Source organism: Stegastes partitus, unplaced genomic scaffold, assembly GCF_000690725.1.
Source record: "Stegastes partitus isolate 25-593 unplaced genomic scaffold, Stegastes_partitus-1.0.2 Scaffold275, whole genome shotgun sequence".
Classification (NCBI taxonomy): Eukaryota; Metazoa; Chordata; class Actinopteri; family Pomacentridae; genus Stegastes; species Stegastes partitus.
Window position 1 is genome coordinate 132,099 of NW_007578006.1, and position 17,531 is coordinate 149,629.

The 17,531-nt window shown below is 44.1% G+C and overlaps 1 protein-coding gene and 1 long non-coding RNA gene across 2 annotated transcripts; one reads left to right on the top strand and one right to left on the bottom strand.

The window, feature by feature from the left end:
• Positions 1 to 4,603: 4,603 nt before the first annotated feature.
• On the bottom strand, positions 4,604 to 16,748 carry LOC103357809 (B-cell lymphoma/leukemia 11A). Its single transcript, XM_074465723.1, is given in 5 exon segments — positions 4,604 to 8,680; positions 13,171 to 13,524; positions 16,473 to 16,585; positions 16,587 to 16,655; positions 16,657 to 16,748. Coding segments are annotated over 5 exon segments (2,415 nt in total). The 3' UTR covers positions 4,604 to 6,893.
• LOC103357808 (uncharacterized) lies at positions 9,647 to 10,682 on the top strand. Its single transcript, XR_520222.1, has 2 exons — positions 9,647 to 9,868; positions 9,904 to 10,682. It is a non-coding gene; the product is annotated as an uncharacterized LOC103357808 (long non-coding RNA).
• Positions 16,749 to 17,531: the final 783 nt, after the last annotated feature.

Genomic DNA, 17,531 nt, shown 5'->3' on the forward strand with positions numbered 1-17,531 from the left:
TCCATCGCCGCTTGCGTCTTTAATATATATTGCATCACATCGTAGTGAATCTTATTGTATCATATTATATCTTTTCACATATATTGTATCACGTAATAATGCACAGTACTGTATTGTACTCTATTGTATCATATCATGTTGTATAGTTCAAATCATATCATTTTCTATCGTATCGTATCGTATCATATCGTATTGTATTGTATCATATCATATAGTATTGTATCGTATCGTATCGTATCGTTCAAATCATATGGTACTGTATCTTATGTATCATATCTTATGTATCGTATCTTAAATATTGTATTATATCGTATCAGTCAAATCATATTGTATTGTATCTTATGTATCGTATCTTATTGTATCGTATCATATTGTATCACATCGCACCAAACTGTATCGTTAAGTATCACATCTTATCATATAGTATCACATTGTGTTACGGTGTATTGCATTGTATCACAATTGTACCACCTCGCATACTTTTGCATCACATTTGATCAAATTGTAATGTCTTTTTTAATCATATTTGAAGTATTATACTGTACAATATTGTATAGCTTTGTATCTTATCACATTGTCTCATGTGATGATATTATCATTCTATCATATTGCGTAATATTGTACATTGCATTCACACAATGTAATATTATATATAATACTGTATCTTATCGTAATATATTGTATCATAGTGTATTGTCTATTATTGTATCATGTTAGAATTTATCGGAACGGAAGTATCATACCATAGTAGTATTTTGTCATACTGTGTCATACGTTACTGTACATTATCCAGTGTATCGTACTGTGTAGCACAGCATTGTATCATATTGTGTCTTGTATCATGTCATAGCTAATTCTAAGTATCTAATGTATCTTAAAATGCATCATATTTAATGTTACACCATGTTGTATTGTATTTGTGATGCTATATTTGCATTATAAACTGTATAAAGTATTGTATTGTAGCTACATTATCACATCACATCAAAACTTTAACTTGTTAAAATCTACGAAAAAAAATACAATATTTTCTTTGTGTAAATAAAGTTGAAGTGTTGGCAGACTTTATATTGTAATATGACGGTAACACTGGCATCCAGTACTGTGTGGCTGTAAACAAAGGCTGTTTATTGTGTGTGGAAAACACTTTATTCACTTTGTATATCTATGTGTGTGTTTTCTGTGTATCAACTGAAACTTTGCAATCTTTCAAATTAAATCTCATTTGATCCTCAGGGAATGAAAATGAGATGCTGGCCTTCACACAGGGAGAAGTTTTATTTAGATTAGTTTAGAAATGTTATTCTTTACCTTCATTATCCAGCAACTATCTCACGCCTGTTTAACGTGACAGTACGTCTCACGCTGTGAAAAAAGAGAAATCAGTGAATCTCCTTCTCTATTGTTTATTATCCACCTTCCTCTAGACTCACCCGTGCTTGCGCACACTCAGGACAAAGTGAAGTGACACTCCTCCCTCAGAGCTCGTCCTCACCGATCAGTGTCATTATATAACCCCCTATAAGAATGAACCCTCCTTGTCTTTCCCTGCTCTCATTATCTGAAGGTGTTGAATGGCAAAAAGAGGGGCAGTGGATTGACGGATGGCTGCCCGGGACCAAGTCGCCTCATACCTTGTCCTCACACACTCTCACTGTTGGACGGTGAGGGAGGGGAGATGAAGCGGGTGTAATTCCAGGGTTCAGGTTTCACTCTGAGGTCGTTGCGGGAGGAGGGACGGGCGAGAGAAGGTGGGGATTGTGGGAACTGTGCGAGCATAAAGAGCAGAGAGGGAGTCCTGTGGTTTGTCTGACCACTCCCAAATGCATCTTTGTCTTTCTTGTTATCCCCGTCTCAGTCGTCCCTGCTGATGATTTAATCCTGAACTTCGGCCTCCTCCTCAGCATTTCTGAGAAGGAGAAAGACAACAGGGCAGAGGCTGCCGAGATGATTGGAGGCTTCGCACAATATGGCATGAGAAATGTAATTAAAAACTCACAGTTAATTGGCTTTTTACATGATAAAGCACAATCTTCTTCATACATAAATGAGAGCCTCTCATGGCCACAGGCCTGCCCTGTAGCAAAGCAAATATACAGCTCATGCATTCCCTTTGTTGTTGAATTTTCAGAGCTAATCATCTTAAGTTTAATCTGAATTTGAGATTGTGCCAGTACTGCCAGAAAACAGCGCTTTATGTCTACAAATTCCATGACTAAACATGAAGTTGAGCAATTAGATGGCTCAGTTTTTCAAACGGAGGCAGATGAACGCTCTGTTTTGCAGGTTTCGACTCTATATCATGGCAGTCAGTGAGTGAGCATGTCTGGATCAGACCTAAAGTAGTTTTTCCTGTTTCTGAGCCACAGTCTGAAACTATGAGTCCTCGATCTCTGGACAGTCCTGAGTCCCATTTGGTTTTCCTTCAGTATGCCTCCTCTATGACTGATAATAAGCAATTCAAAGGTCTGATTTATATACAGATGATGCTCAATTGTCAACTTTACATAACTGTCTAGACTCTTTAAAAACAGACAAAATTTTGTCTTATTTCTTTTATTTACTTTCACAAACTCTTATTCTGGAGGTTCACAAATACAAAGTAGTGCTCGAATCCCTTTTTGCTACACACAGATGAAATTGAATTATAAACTGAAGTTGGATAATCTGATTTCTTTGGCTGATTTTAAGTCCACCACCGACTATAAGTCTAATTGCAGCTATTGAAGCGTAAATCTTTAGGTTAACTTGGCCTTTGTTCCACATTAAGTGAAAGTTGTATCTATTGTTCTGGTAAACGGCTTGTTTTCAGTCTTTAGACTTTTTTATGTGCCATTTTCTAAGTGTAATGATTTAAGTGTCTGTGTAAACACCCCTGCAAACATGTAAAATGCTCTCTTTGTTGTAAACATAAAGGTTAGATGAATGAATGAAACCATTTTACTGCGACTTGCAAAATGTCATATTTCCATCACAATACCTTGACATCGATAGTGTAATGATAACTGCAGTATGAGATTGTTGATGGTTCTAGTAACCTATTGTTGTCTTTGTCAGAAGTTTATCACAGTCGTGAATCAGTATTTCTAACATCCGAGCTGTGGCCCTGGAGCACTTCAGCACTTTCTCCTGTGAGCCTAAAAAGTTCACAAAACAGTTGCACTTAACATTAATGTAAGGTAGATACTGAAAGCACACAATTAAACAACAACTGCTGAAGTGTGTGCAGCATGTTAACTTCCTCCTGTGACAGCGTTGGTTGTGTGTCTGTCCCAACTTCCACACCAATGAAACCGTTCTGTCGAGCCAAGGCGCACACCGTGAGATCTCAAAGTCCACAGTACTATCGCCTGGAGGCAGTCGCCGGTCAGAAAAAAACTCCAACACACGTTGGCAGACGTGATAGTGTCTTGTGGGTGTGATTGGCTGGTCTGGGCACTGACACTGACCTGTACAGGCTCAGATAGGTGTGGACTGCAGGAAGACAAAGGGCACTCAGGGACGTGGTAAAGATATCCACTTGCTGTAGGGGCTGGAGCGCTGTGTTCTGCTCTGTATCACCTTACCTTACATAATTGGGTCCATACGAGCACCAAATGGCGCCGGCTGTGGCGCCCAACAGACAGGCAGAGCAGAGTTTACCAGAGGGAGAGACAGAGGATGTTACCCATCACCTGTACTGTCCTCCCTCCTTTTTATTTTTTTTTTCCCCCCTGTCTCTGTGGAGAAAAACGGACAAACTGACTCATCTGAATCCGAGGGGCTTCTGTCTTCACTTCCTCCTTGTCCTTCATAACACAATGGTAATTGGTAGGAGTGGGCGTGTGTGCATCTGGTGCAATAACCCCCCCCCCCCCTCACTTCAGCTAACCCTCCTCTTCATCTACCCAGCCCCCACCCTGTTGAAAGCTCATTAAAAGACCTGCTGTTAATGAGCTAGAGGGATCATAGAACTTCATTTTCATTAGGGGGGGTGGGTGGGGTTAAGGCCAGAGATGCTGGTGCAGAGGTTTTTATGCCCTTAAAATGGAGTCAGCAATTATCCCAACCCCTCGACACTCCCCACCTACCCTGCTCTGCCTCCTAACATGCCCACAAACAATAACCAAACTGCCCCCCCTCCACCCCCACTCCAACACCACCACCTCTAATTTTGTATCCTGAGAAATCCTGATCACCCGTGTCCCATCACAGCTCGCTGCACCCGTCTCACAATCTGCAAAGTGACTGACACCAACTCAAATATATCTACACACATGCAGCATAGCACACACTCGTGCATACATACACCCTACCCCCAGTTGAATTACATTACAGTGTTTCTAGACAAAGCCAGTAACATCACAAGGATGTAAACAAGGAGTGAGGGTCCCTAATCCAAACACTCACATTAAAAATTTATAAGTCAGCGCTGACTGTGGTCCTCAGAGAAACGACCCACACTGACTAAGACGACATCCTGGTGAGAAAAGATACTTAAAAATAGTTTCGAAAACCTTTGTTGTGAGTCCCAGAATAAGAAAGGAAAACATGCATAACTCAAAAGCAACCACAAGCAGAAAAGAAGACACGGGCAGGAAGAAACAAAAAGAACTCAACAATGTAAAATGTTTTACCTCAATTCTTTATTGAGGCTCCTTGTGACAAGGTCAATTACAAAAATCAAGTTTACAAAGACAGCAGAGCGGCGTAGCTTCACAATAGCCAGTGTTCAGCGTAAAAGGAAACAATCAGCAATGCTAGGAAAAGTGGAGAGCATGTAACAGGGGCAGGCAGATAATATTATTAACAATAACAACAATAATAAAGATAGCAAGAGCAAGAATGTCAATCTATGTACAAAAAAATATCCCTGAACAGTTACACTGCACTCATTCCGAATTCACTTTGAAACAACACACACAAGAACTGGTTTTGACCTGAATCGGATAATGGTAACACAAAGTCATCACAGTAGTCACGAAAAAGGTGGTAGCAATTTACTTGAAGGCTCTGACCTGTTTTATTTGATAAAATGAACAGATTTCCTCGCACTCAACTTTTGTTTAAATCTTTAGCGGTGTCACATGATGATCTGTCAGAAGCTCGACACTACGATTATGATTAGAACCTGACCGATATATCGATTGGGCAATAATGGCTTTTTGCTATCAGCATATATGTAATAAAATATGTGCTGATATGATCTTTTTTTCCTGACAAACAACATAGACATTTTCAAAATTGTTTCACCATAGTTTGTCCAGCAGAGCAGCCCCGACCTCATTGTTTCCAATAGTCTTTGCAGCATGCAGCACATGTAGCAGAGCACGTACCACAGCTGAGCAGATGGTGGTGTGGAGTCAAGCGGTGTGTTCACGCTAAGCTGCTGACTAGTTTGTGAAATTTATTCCTCTTCTATTTTTCTTTTTCATTTTTTTTAAATGTATATATGTATACATATATATAAATAAAGAATATTGGCTGATTAATAAATGCAGGAATTTTTACTCTCTGCAAATCGGTATCAGTTCCAAAAATCTAGTATCGGGCTCTTATTTTGTAAAGTCGAGTCATGCTCAGGACAATATCACAGGACAGAGGGTTCAAGTACACGTGTCACCTGAGGATTTTCTTTTTCCCCGAATATGTACACACACAAAACCTTTCACACAACTCACTCACCCAAGTGCTCTCTTGGCGGCTTCCCACCAGTCAACTAGCTACTGCCGCACCTCTCGACCCTGTAAGTTCAGCAGTGAAACAGACTTTTTCAGTTGCACAACCAACAACATGCAGCATCCATAAATTAGGAGGAATTCAAACACAGGCAACGGCAAAAAAAAAAAAAGAAAAGAAAAAAAAAGAAAAAGAGGAAAAAACAAAAGAAAAATTCAAATGGCTGCAAAACATGCACGAGCTTCAAGCAGTCGGGCACTTAACAAGTGTAAACAATGAAAGAGAGAGATTACCATCACAATAATAAGTACAAATAGAGGGGAAAAAATAATACACACCCGTTTCACATGTAGGTAAAATTGCTGTTTTTTTTATGCATAGTAACTAATCATGGAAAACATCAGTAGATGAGACTTTAAAGTCTCTGTATTCACATTTATAAAATTAGAAGAAGAAGAAAAAAAAAAACAGAACTGAAAATCATCCGTACATACTGTCACAAAGTGAGGAGCACAACCTTGCTAGGCCCCACGAGCCTTGTAAACATTACGTTAAGTGACAAGTGTTGTGACAACCAAGCGCCTTTAAAAAGAGGAGTCTGAGAAACTGCAGGCAGACAGTGTTTGGATTCATTTCACCCCTGTGTCTGTTCAAACATCTTTAGTCTTTAAAAGGTCTTCTCATAAGAAAACCAGCAACAGCTAGGTAGCACTATATGACCTCTCTCCATTTGTTGGTGCTGAAAATATATTAACAATGTTCTATTGCTAGGATTTTCTTTTTTTTTTTAATTCAATATAATCTTTTCTCTGTATCGTCTGACAGTTACGATGAGTCTCCACCTGTCCAGTGGGTCACCAGAGACATAAATCAAAGGTTTGCTGCATGTTGTGCTGCAGCATGGTGATCAGTTTCCTGTGGCGGTGTGGACTGTGGCGGTTCGCTTCCTGTTCGAGAGCTATGGTAATCTCCCTGCTGAATGTCATGGCCTTGTTTTTTCTTTGTTTTGCAGAGAACTGTAGGCACTTAGTTTCAACCAGCAGCTTTGCATACAACGTGGCTGCTGTGTGCCTCAGTGCTGCCTGCTCTCCGCAACTTCTTCTTTAAACTCCAGTTTTACTTGACTGTCAGTTCAAAGGTGGACTGAGTTGTTTTTTTGTTTTTTTTTAATTGAAAGGGTGAGTTAAATCCTATACAGTGCTATTTTACTGTCAGTAAGTGAATGAGAACGGCTCTCAGGGTGCAGCAGTCAAAGCTAAGCTCGCCTCTGCACTGTTCTCAGGTGGGAGGTCGCCCACTACCGCTGGACTCCCTCTGTTCTCCACAAACTCTGCTTGGCTTTGCCCCTCCTCCACCTCCATGCTTTTCACAGCATCACTTTGCATTTTGCTCTCTGTTTCTGTCCGATCCAAACTGGCCTCGTCCTCCATTTTCACCACCACTGCTGCCGCTTCCTCCTCGGCTTTTATGGCAGCTAAAGTGTCCGCGGCGCTGGCCTGCGCGTATGCTCCGACGCTGGCGTGGCTCAGGCCATGAACTTTCTTCAGATGTTTCTCCAGCGTGGCGTAGACAGTGAAGGGCACTGAGCACAGCTGGCACAAAAAGGAAGCCTTTGCTCCCTGAGCCCCGTGGGTCTTCATGTGGCGCGTTAACTTTGAGCTCTGCGCGCAGGCGTAGTTGCAGAGGCCGCAGCGGTAGGGTCTTTCTCCTGTGTGGCTGCGGCGGTGCACTGTCAGGTTGCTGCTGTTTCTGAACTGTTTGCCACAGTACTCGCAGGCCTCATCCTTCTTTTTCTTCCCACCTGAACTGGCAGAAGTATTATTATTATTATTATTGCTTCCTCCAGTGCTAGCAGCTCCGGCGACACTCCTCCGCTCATTGTCCCTCTGCCACTCCTGCACAGCCTCGCTGACTTTGGTTGAGCTCCACTCTTTCTCGATGATCTCCCCTCGTTCGTTCTCCCACTCTCCAACTCCTCGCACCCTGTCGCCCATCTCTGGACGTTTGGGTGTGCAGTTGCCACTGGCGATGCCGCTCTCTCCGCTCCCTCCCGTCTCTCCGCTCTCCAGTGAGCCTTCGGAGGGGCTGGCGCAGGGCGAGGTGTGCTGGGGCTCCCCCTGCCCCTCTGCCTCCTCCTCACCTCCCTCTCCCCCCTCTCTCTGGCGCTGGTACAGCCTCAGCAGCTCCCTGTCTGATGGTCTAACCTGGGAGGTCAGCAGCATTAGACCAGAAGCTATGGAGGGGTGTTTGGGGATGGTCAGGTCCAGCTCAGAGGGGCCCTGAGCTCTCACATCTGTACCAATCTTCCCCATGATTCCAGCTGGCTGCATCTGAACCCTCCCTCTCACTCCCTGCCTCCCTACATCCTCCTCCATCATAACCATCTCCAAAGACTCGTACCCGCTTCCTCCTCCTCCGGCCTCACGGTGGTGGCTCCTTATGTGGCGAGCCAGCTGACCGCTCTGGGCGAAGGCCTGCCCGCACACACCGCAGTGGTAGGGTTTCTCGCAGGCGTGAGTCCGGCGGTGGGCGGACAGGGCGTGTAGGGACTGGAAGTTCTGGTCACACAGCTCGCAGTGGAAATCAGCCTGGAGGGATCCAGTGTGAGGAAAGGGAGAAGCTGCTGGTGGAGATGAGGACGGAGACAGCATCAGGCCTCCGGGGGAGCTGCCCGTGGTGTTATTATTCCCTTCGGCGAGCTCCCTGAGCCGCACTGAAAAGTTCAGAGCCTGGAGATTGCTGGAGGAGGAGGTGGCGTGCGTCTGACGGGAACGGCCGAGGCGCAGAGTGGAGGGTTGAAAGGCTGAGGCAAGAGCTTGGCTCAGATGGCGTGGATCCAGAACGGCCGCAGCAGGTTTGTGCTCTTTACGGCCTCCTCTTCCTCCCACGTCGGTGTCATCCTCCTCGTCCTCTTGGTAGATGCTGAAGGAGTGTGTGTGCTGAGCGTGCTGTAAGAGGGCCCATGCAGATGGAAAAACGCTTTCACACTGCTGGCAGGTGAAATACGACGGCTCCTCTGGCACTGGAAACAAAAAGGTGGACAGGCTGGTGTTAGCAATTTTGATTTATGGATGTTAATAAAGAAGACAGTATATAAAGAAGTCATGAGAAACGTCTAGACTTCCACCTGGAGAAAATTCATCGAGATTAATGCCCACCTGGGATCAGCAGACACATGCTGTAAACAAAACACTGACATATTGTCACCTTCCAGGGAACTGGTTAGCAAACACCATTTACACATCCAGCAGGTACAGAGCATCACTGAACAGAAAGATAAACACAGAACGCAAATGGACGGTTTTTCGAACTTATTTCTATTGTCATGGTTTGAAAAGCGTTAAATCTAGACAACTGTGCACAAAAGGTTTTTAAGCAGTTCAACTGGTGACAAGTTGAGTGAATCCAGACTCTAATCAGTTGTGGCTTTAAAGGACAACGATCAGATAGTGTGACCAGGACACAGACACTCCTTTGACCACTGACTACAAAAGGCCACCTTAAAATGCAGCTTTATTCAAATGACACGATGTCACAGATGACAAGAGAAAGATGAGAACACGCTATTGTCATACTGGATGCTGGCAGCTCAGCTAGGGTTGTATCCAGACACTCAAATGTCCACAACTCCAACATTTATCATCTACGAAATTGTTTCAGACAGCATGTTCCTGTTCCCCAAAAATGTCTGCCAACTTTGCCAAGCACTGTAGAGAAAGTGGGAAAACATTCCACATTAACAACCTCATTAACTTAGATGTGTGTTTTGTGACTGACTTTTGTTTTCAGGTCTGTGACCGCTCTCTTGATCATTATCATTTCTAATATAGTGTCTACTTATTTGTTTTCATAAAGCCCATTCTATTTTAGAGATACTTATTCCTTTCTATGGTTTTGTTTTCATTCAGTATTCACGTGGAGTTGTGGTTGGAAAGTGGAAAGAGCAAGTCCAACATCTTCTCTTCTTTTAGCTCTGTTTTTGGTCTCCACCATCTGCTGAAGGAAATATATGGATTTTTAGCTGCTAATTTTGTCTTTTTTCTATTTGAAGCTGAGCAGGAGGGTTTTTAAAAACTTTTTGCGTCAATTCTTGGAAAGCAATTAGAGTAAATCTGAAACAGTTAAGTTGAGGAATGAAAAATCAAAATGAGGAGCTCAACGACTAAACGGAGCTGAAGAGAAGTGCAGAATTAAGCGATAATTATATGTTGTATCACCAGGAGAGACCACTTTCACATAAAGCAGTCAGATCGTCCCTTATAAATTAATTAATATTTATTACAGCAGCTTTTAGAAGCCGAGTATCAGCATGATAAAAGCAAAATCTACAAGGCGAGCGGGGAAGACGGATTGCTATGAATAAACGGTAAAGGCCAGGTGATGAGGAAGAAAGGCCCAAATATGGATGGAAATAACAAAACAAGGGAAAGGTGTGTGAAAAAGTACGACCCAAAGCAGAATCGAGGGATCCGGAGGCTGAAAATCCAACAGCGAGGCAAGCCATGTCGCAAAGTACATCTGGAGATATTTTTATATGTGGATAGCTTTGTCTCCTAACCGAGAGCCACTCTCCAATTAAGCTGCAAATTGCTAATTAGCAGAACGTAGAAAACGAACACTTTATGTAAATCAGGCACTGACTCAGCCTGCTTGACAAATGAGGCCTTTCTGCATAAATCAAAATTGGAGAGAAGATCCCCAAATTGAGGGGAAAACAGTTTTTTCACTTTTTCTTTTTTTTTTCTTTTTTGGAGAGGTTCAAAGCCGACTCTGGTATAAGCCTCTTTCATGTTTCCTCAAGTCAAATCCTTCTGTATTTTACTGGAGGGGGGGAGGAGAGTGAAGATGAAAAAGAGAGCAACTGTTTCTTTCTCTTTTTCCCCTCTCCCGCCCTCCCTCTGTCTGGAGACGAGAGTAGCTATGGTGTTCGTGTCCTTTAACCTAGCCTGAGGAGAAACCCAGGAGAAGTTGAGATACTTCTTTTAAAAATAGGGTGAAGAGTGAGAGGAGGAAAAAAAAAAAAAGAAAAAAAAGGAGAGCGATAGGTAGGTCAGGGCTCAGGAGATAAAAAGAAAATGAGATAAAAAGATTATAATGTAGTACGGGGGGCCAAGAGACACCACGAAAATATGTCACCCCTTCGGATTGTACTTGAGACCCATCCTCCAACCCTGGCTCTCCTCACCCCTCCGCCTCCCCAAAACCCTCCAAATCTTTCCCTGAGGGGGGGGCTTTTGTCTCGGGGTCCTGGAGTGAAACACAATACCCAGCCGGTTTCTCTTTCCTTCACTCTCTCCCCGCTCACTCCACGCTTTTTTTTTTTTTTTTTGTAAGGATTCCCATTTGGCCCGGGGTAGCACTTGAATATTAAGCAGAAGCAATAACTACTAATTAAAAATGCAGATTGGCTGGGAGCACTAACGAGCAGCAGGCAGAATCTCTTTTCCCTTGGGAGGCAGAGGGAGGAGAAAAAAGAGGAAAGAGGAGGGGTGGAGGGGGGGGGGCGAGAAATTGAAAGAGGGCAAAGCAAAAGTGTGTTGAAGATGGGGGGAAGAAACAGAGGAGGGGTGTGTGTGGGGGGGTGGTGGTGGTTGTTGGAGATGAGGGGGGAGAAAGAAAAAAAAAACAAACAAGGAGAATAAATAAAAAGGAATGAGACAGATGCACGCGGCTCTTCAGTAATCCATCCCGCTTCTACCCCCTTTTCTCCTCCGTCCTCGCCGCCGCTTCTTCTTCTTCTTCTTCTTCTCTCTTGAATACAGAAAATAGACGGCGGACCTGTCTGTTGTGGGATAACTGCTCTTTCACTTTCAGTCATCTCCGGCGCTTCAAGATGCTCAGTTTCTCTGCTGCGAAGCCACTCGAGTCAAACAAGACGTCCTTCTTGCTAACAAGACAGCAGGCCGTCCAATTAAATCCACACTTTTTCCTGATTTTGACACCCGATAACTTTATGTCAAAACTGAAGAGACAAAAAAAAAACTAAAGCTGTGTACCAAAATAAAACTTACCAAACAAATGCAACCTACATTCTTGAATAAAAATTTAATCCCGAACTTATCTACTTTTTGCATTATTCACAAGCTGTCATGCTCTTTTCCCCCCCTCCTCGCCTCGTGCACGTGTTAGGTTTGTTGTATAATCCTGCGGGCACCAAATTACTAAACTGGCTCGTTCTGTGACTCTAAGTGAGAGACGGAGATGAAAAAACAGACTGAAATAGAAAAACAAGCGAGGTTGTGGACAAACGGAAACGGTGCGTGCACCCGTCCCCTGAGCGTTACACAAAGGAAGGAACTGCTAACGTGTGTGTACATGACAGAGAGAGTTTCAAAATGTGAAAAAGGGGCACTGACACAGAGTGTGTGGCAAGACGCCGTGTCCACTTGCAATCATTTACAACATCTTTCAGAGTCCTAAAAACCTTTCTCACTTTTGAGATACAGCGTGACCTTCAAACGCATCTGACCTTTTGCAGGGAAAAACACAACAACCCTCCATCTCACACACAATTTTTTTTTTTTTTTTATCCAGGGGACATGAAATTCTTCAAAAGGATTTTAATGAGAATTCATGAATTTCTGATTGGGTTTTGATGGGCTTGACCCCCACCGTGACATATTATATTTGGCAAGACCATCACAGTGTCCACAGTCACATTTCTTTTCTGCTCATCTTCTCTCTTTAAAAAAAAAAAAACAGCAGCAGGAAAGGCGTAAAGAAAAGGACCTTTAAGAAAATCAGCACTGATGTATTATACACTTAAGGCAGAATGAGAAGAGGGGGATGAGTTAAGATGCAGAAAATGTGAAAACAAGGGGGAAGAAGAAGAAGAGGGAGAAGGAGATGAATAAGATGAAGAGAAAGCGGGAGGAAAGAGGAGATTCCCAGGAGCTCAGGTGGCTCGGCCTGGGGCAGAACAGTGGGAGATAGCAGAGGAGCTGCACATGATGCAATGTCCTCCATTATAGTGTCATGACAGCGAGGAGAGCTGCACGATCTGCCTCACATCCACTCCTCTGACCATTTCACACCGCAGTGCGTGACTACAACACTCAGCCCCCTTTGCAAAAAAAAATAAACTGGAAACATGGCGCTGTCTCTGGTTTTAGAGGAGGGGGGCTCGGGTGTCTGTTTTCCAGGACGCAGCGGATGACAGGCAGGGAGAAACATGTTTACCTGGCCATTCCACCTCAGAGACTGACAGTCAGGGAGATGGGAAGGAGCTCTGGAGCTCAGGTGCTCAGTGCCGAGCCCTCAGGGACCCTCGCTGCCCTCCGAATGTTCCTGACGCCTATCCTTTCCACACAATTAGCCTGTGCGTCACTAACTCACGCAGGTCTGCTAATGGCAACGGCTAGTTAATGAGCTGGACTCGAGAGGGAGGGAGGGAAGGAGGGAGGGAGGGACAGTTGTTAAATGAAGAGGAGGGCAGTTGAAAAAAAAAAGATATAACAAAACAAAAAACAGAGTCACTAATTAGCAACCTGTCTTCTCCTACGGAGTGCTCACCTGCTTTGCTGGGCTCCGCCTTCATCTTCAGGCCGGGCTCTTCCCCCCACACTCGCTCCCTGGCTGTCCCTCGTCGCAACTCGATGAAGCCCGGCCCTGGGTCGCCGCTGCTGACCGGCCGCCGCGCTCGGCCAGCAGGCGAGGGGGGCGTGGCACCGGCATTCGGGGCTTGGTTTCGGGAGCTGCAGCCGCCCTGTTTGTGCTGGATGAAGGCCAGGATGTGGGCGAGGGGGAAGGCCTGGCTGCACTGGCCACAAGTCAGGAGGTCGCGACCCTCGTCAGGAGATCGGACCTGCGGAGGAGGATGAGGAGGAGGGTGGTCGCCTGATGAGCCGTCCGCCACATCAGTGACATCTGAGGCGGGAGAAGGGAGAGAAGAAACTCAGTTAGTACCATAGAAAACATTTTTCACTTAAAGATGAAACTAAAGAAGACAGATACACAAGTACAGTTTTAGAGCCCTTTAGTGGTGCAATAGAAATAAAGGGGATTGTTTTGATATCTTTAGTAGCCACGAGGGGCAACTCATTCTATAGCCAGCAGTAACCACACAATCCAAACAATAATGAATAGAACATAAACACATAATACAAAAAAAGAAATTACACTGAGTTATGTAAAAGGCCACAGGCAGCAAGGACAGAAGACTTTCTTAGCCGCTGTGATGCTGAGTCAAATAAGTGCTTAATTACCAGAAAATCAATCGCTTAAGAAATATTTCAAGGAAAAATTCACAGATTCCTGCTTCTCAAATCTAAACGTGATGTTGTAAAGTGAATTAAAGTGACTGTCTTTGGGTTTGAGACTATTGGTGGCACAAGCAAGATGTCTCAAAACACCAGCTTGGACTCTGGATGTCACACTTTTCACACACCAAATGATTAAACACGAAAACTATCTGTAGATTAGCTGATATTGAGGGGGAAAAAAAACTTTAGCTGCGGCCAAAGTTGTTTTTTTTTAAAGGATATCAATCAGTATCTGATTCCTGAGAACAGCTTACACGTTTTATCCGATATGTTTTATATTCATCTTTCTGCAATCGAAGTAATTCAATCGACCTCTTCCCATCACTTATTTAAATGCAGGGTTGCAAGACAAAAATATCAGATTTTACTGACTTACATAAAACTTTTAGGTTGTAAACATGATTTTGATCGGTGGGGTTGAAACAATAATGTTGGTAATTGGTACACAAACTCAAATTTCTGCTTTGGTCAATTTAAAACCAAATTCAAGGTGAGGTAACATAGTGAAATTGGCTTGATAGCTTAATTATTCTTCACCTTGTGTGAGGATTTCAAGTTCCCTCTTCTATCTTAACACGCCTGAACAATTTTAGACAGTTAAGACTGGTAGCTAAAAATACATCTGATTGCAGAGGAAAAGCTCATTTCCATAACTCAGTGTATTTTGTTGATTGAACATATTTTTCATTAGAAGTTGTCAGAACTCAAAAACATTGATGAAAACTGTTTTTGTAGCACTCAAGCAATACATTTAGAGAGTATCCTGACAGTGTCTCGTCACACCTCAATCTACATGTTTACCTATAAATCTACGCATCAAACACACAAAGAAGGAAAGCAGCAGTCTCCCCAAAAAGCATCACAACGTCACCAGAGAGTTTTAAGTCTCTGTTCATTTGGATTTCTTTTTTAAAAAAGATGACTCTTACAAAATACAAAGTGTTGTTGACCTCAATGGAACAACAAACAGGCGTGGTGTGTGAATGTGCTACTTTCAGACACGAGCTCAAGAAGATCAACGAGGCCAATCTGCTCAGCCAATACTGACCACTTCCTTTAACCAACTCAGAACAGATCTGCTGGCTCTGCAGGCTGCTGCTGTTGGGTGCACAGAGAGGCGCCCACCTGTCTGTTTCAACTTCATCCTACATGTTAATCTGACAGATGACTCAGATTACTGAATTAAAAAACAAAAAAGTGCAAGATTAATACCCAAGCTTTCACCTTTCACTTTGAGTAAAAATGCTGCTTTATCAGCCACAGGCGGCAGGAGTTTCTCAACAGGAAGGGGATTGCAATAAAAGAGAGAGAGAGAGAGGGAGGAAAAAAAGTGACTGAAGGTGTTTAAGATAAGAGCAGCCCCTGGTTTTTGTACAGGACAGCTCATCTAACTCACCCTGACAAATCTTGTGTGGCTTCAAATGCACAATGAGGAGTGTTGTTAAAGCAGCCCTCTAAGAGCCTGTGTAAACTCTTTCTTCAGATAGTCACACCAGGTGAGGAGGAGGGTGAGGAGGAGGAGGGGGGTCAGAAGCCTATTGCTCAATGCGGTCATGGGCACACCTTGATGCCTGGACTAGATCCACCTGCCCAGGCTGGGCCGGCTGCAGCGCATGTAGGACAGGTACAGACAGTACAGTCTGAAGTCAGATCTCGCCAGTTGTTAGTCAAAAATGTCACCTTTCCTGTTTCAGGGCTGCGCTGTTTGTGCAGACTTGCAAGGCGCGGTTACACTCACACGCACACGCACACAGGGTTGAGTCAGGGCCTGTGGTCACACCAGACATGCACCACTGGTCTCCAGTAGAGAACTGTAAGAAACAAATGCTGCCGAAGTTTCTGTCTTGCTACTTCCTTTGTGATCAGTTTGACTAAACAAGATTAAAGCAGAGTCTGAATGGAGATCTACTTAATATATATAGATTACTATTTATCAGTATTGATCAATTGGTCGAATTATTATTTTTTTTACAACTCTCACATGTTAGGAAGCAGGACGCAGAGAGTCTTTTGGCTTTAAAACAAGTGATGCGTCCCAAAAACAGAGGAGGGATAAAAGTGTCACAGAGCAGCCAGAGACCGACCGAGAAACTTGATCATCGTCTAACCTGGAAATATTAATCATCGTGTTCGGACCTGTAGCCTCTGGAAACAGCGTGCCAGCAAACCGGTCCTTCCTCTATGAGAACTGCGGCAGCAACAAAACGCATCAGGACACAGCGCGAACACGGTGAACCCTTATTTCAATATTTGCCCGTAAAGTCTCCACAAGCAATTAAACACCAAAATCTGCTCGTTTGAGGTCAGCGTGGACACAAATATACTTTCTCATGTTTGAAAATGAAAAGAGCAACATCCACCATGTACTCAGTGCGATCATTAATCTGAGATAGCCGGTGCGCATCCAAACCACGCGCGTAAATTGGCGATAAACACCAAACCTTTGAGCTGAATTTGTTTAAGTTTCACCTAAAAAAACAAAATCAAAAAACATCATCCCACCCGTCCGCCAGCGTGCCCCCACACACCGCTGCTCTTCTTCCTCCTGCTTACCTTGAATTGCACTCAGGTGCTGCGGTCTGCTTCCAAGTTTGCGCCTGGACATCGCGTCGAGCGTTTGGCACCGTTGTGGGTCCCGAGCAGGCAAACCCGAACCGAACCAGACCCCCCGTCCGGCTGCTCCTTCTCCGATAAGTTGACCAAAACCCGAGCTGCGGGGACGGACCGATAAGGCTGGCTGTCCTCTGCCTGGACTCGCACTGAGCAGTGAAGGCAGCGTTCAAGTTCACGCTTCTTCCCCCGCAGCGAGCGGAGGGCAAAAGGGGGCATGGGCGACTGAAGGCACCGCCCGCCCCGCCGTGCCGCTGCTGCTTCTCCTCCGACCCTGACCCCGCCCTCCTTTGGGCAACACACTCCGCAGACTCGGGTTTATATCACTTTAAAGCGTTTTTCTCTTTCACCCTCGCTCTTTGTGGTTTCCACAGAGCTTTAACTGCCGGTTTCAATCAAGGCGCTCACATGTGATAGTGAGACTCTGCATTAGTTCCTCCTGAGCGGCTCAGAGGAACTAACCTCTCCGGCTCTCCACAGGTGTCTCCGAACGACCAAATAGGAACCAGAGCCACGTTCACTTCTCCTTTTTCTGCTTGACCAGCTGTGGCTGTTATTTGTGCGCATTAAAATGCGGTAAACACTCCGGCAAATAACTCCAAAGTTGCAGAACAGCTCCAGAACACGGAGCGTCAATGAGACGCTGAGATCTGTCGCCGCCTACTGACGGAAAAAACGCACCACAAGCCCGAAAAACTTCATATAACGCATCGCTACAGCACAATATAAACAGATTTTCTTGTAAGTAAACCTTGATATTTGGTGCAATCCAGAGATTTTAGTGGATATATTCTCTACATATAATCCCATCTTAGTTTCTATGCGCAGATCTGCACTTTAAATATTGCACCTGCTTCTTTCTGAACAAAACTTTCTGCCCTGTTCCTTATTTACATTTGCAACCCCAGTATGTATGAGTAGGGACTTAGAACTAACAATTTCCTCATTGATACTTCATTATTGCTACATACAACAATAAAGCCCTTGAATCTTTTGCAAAAG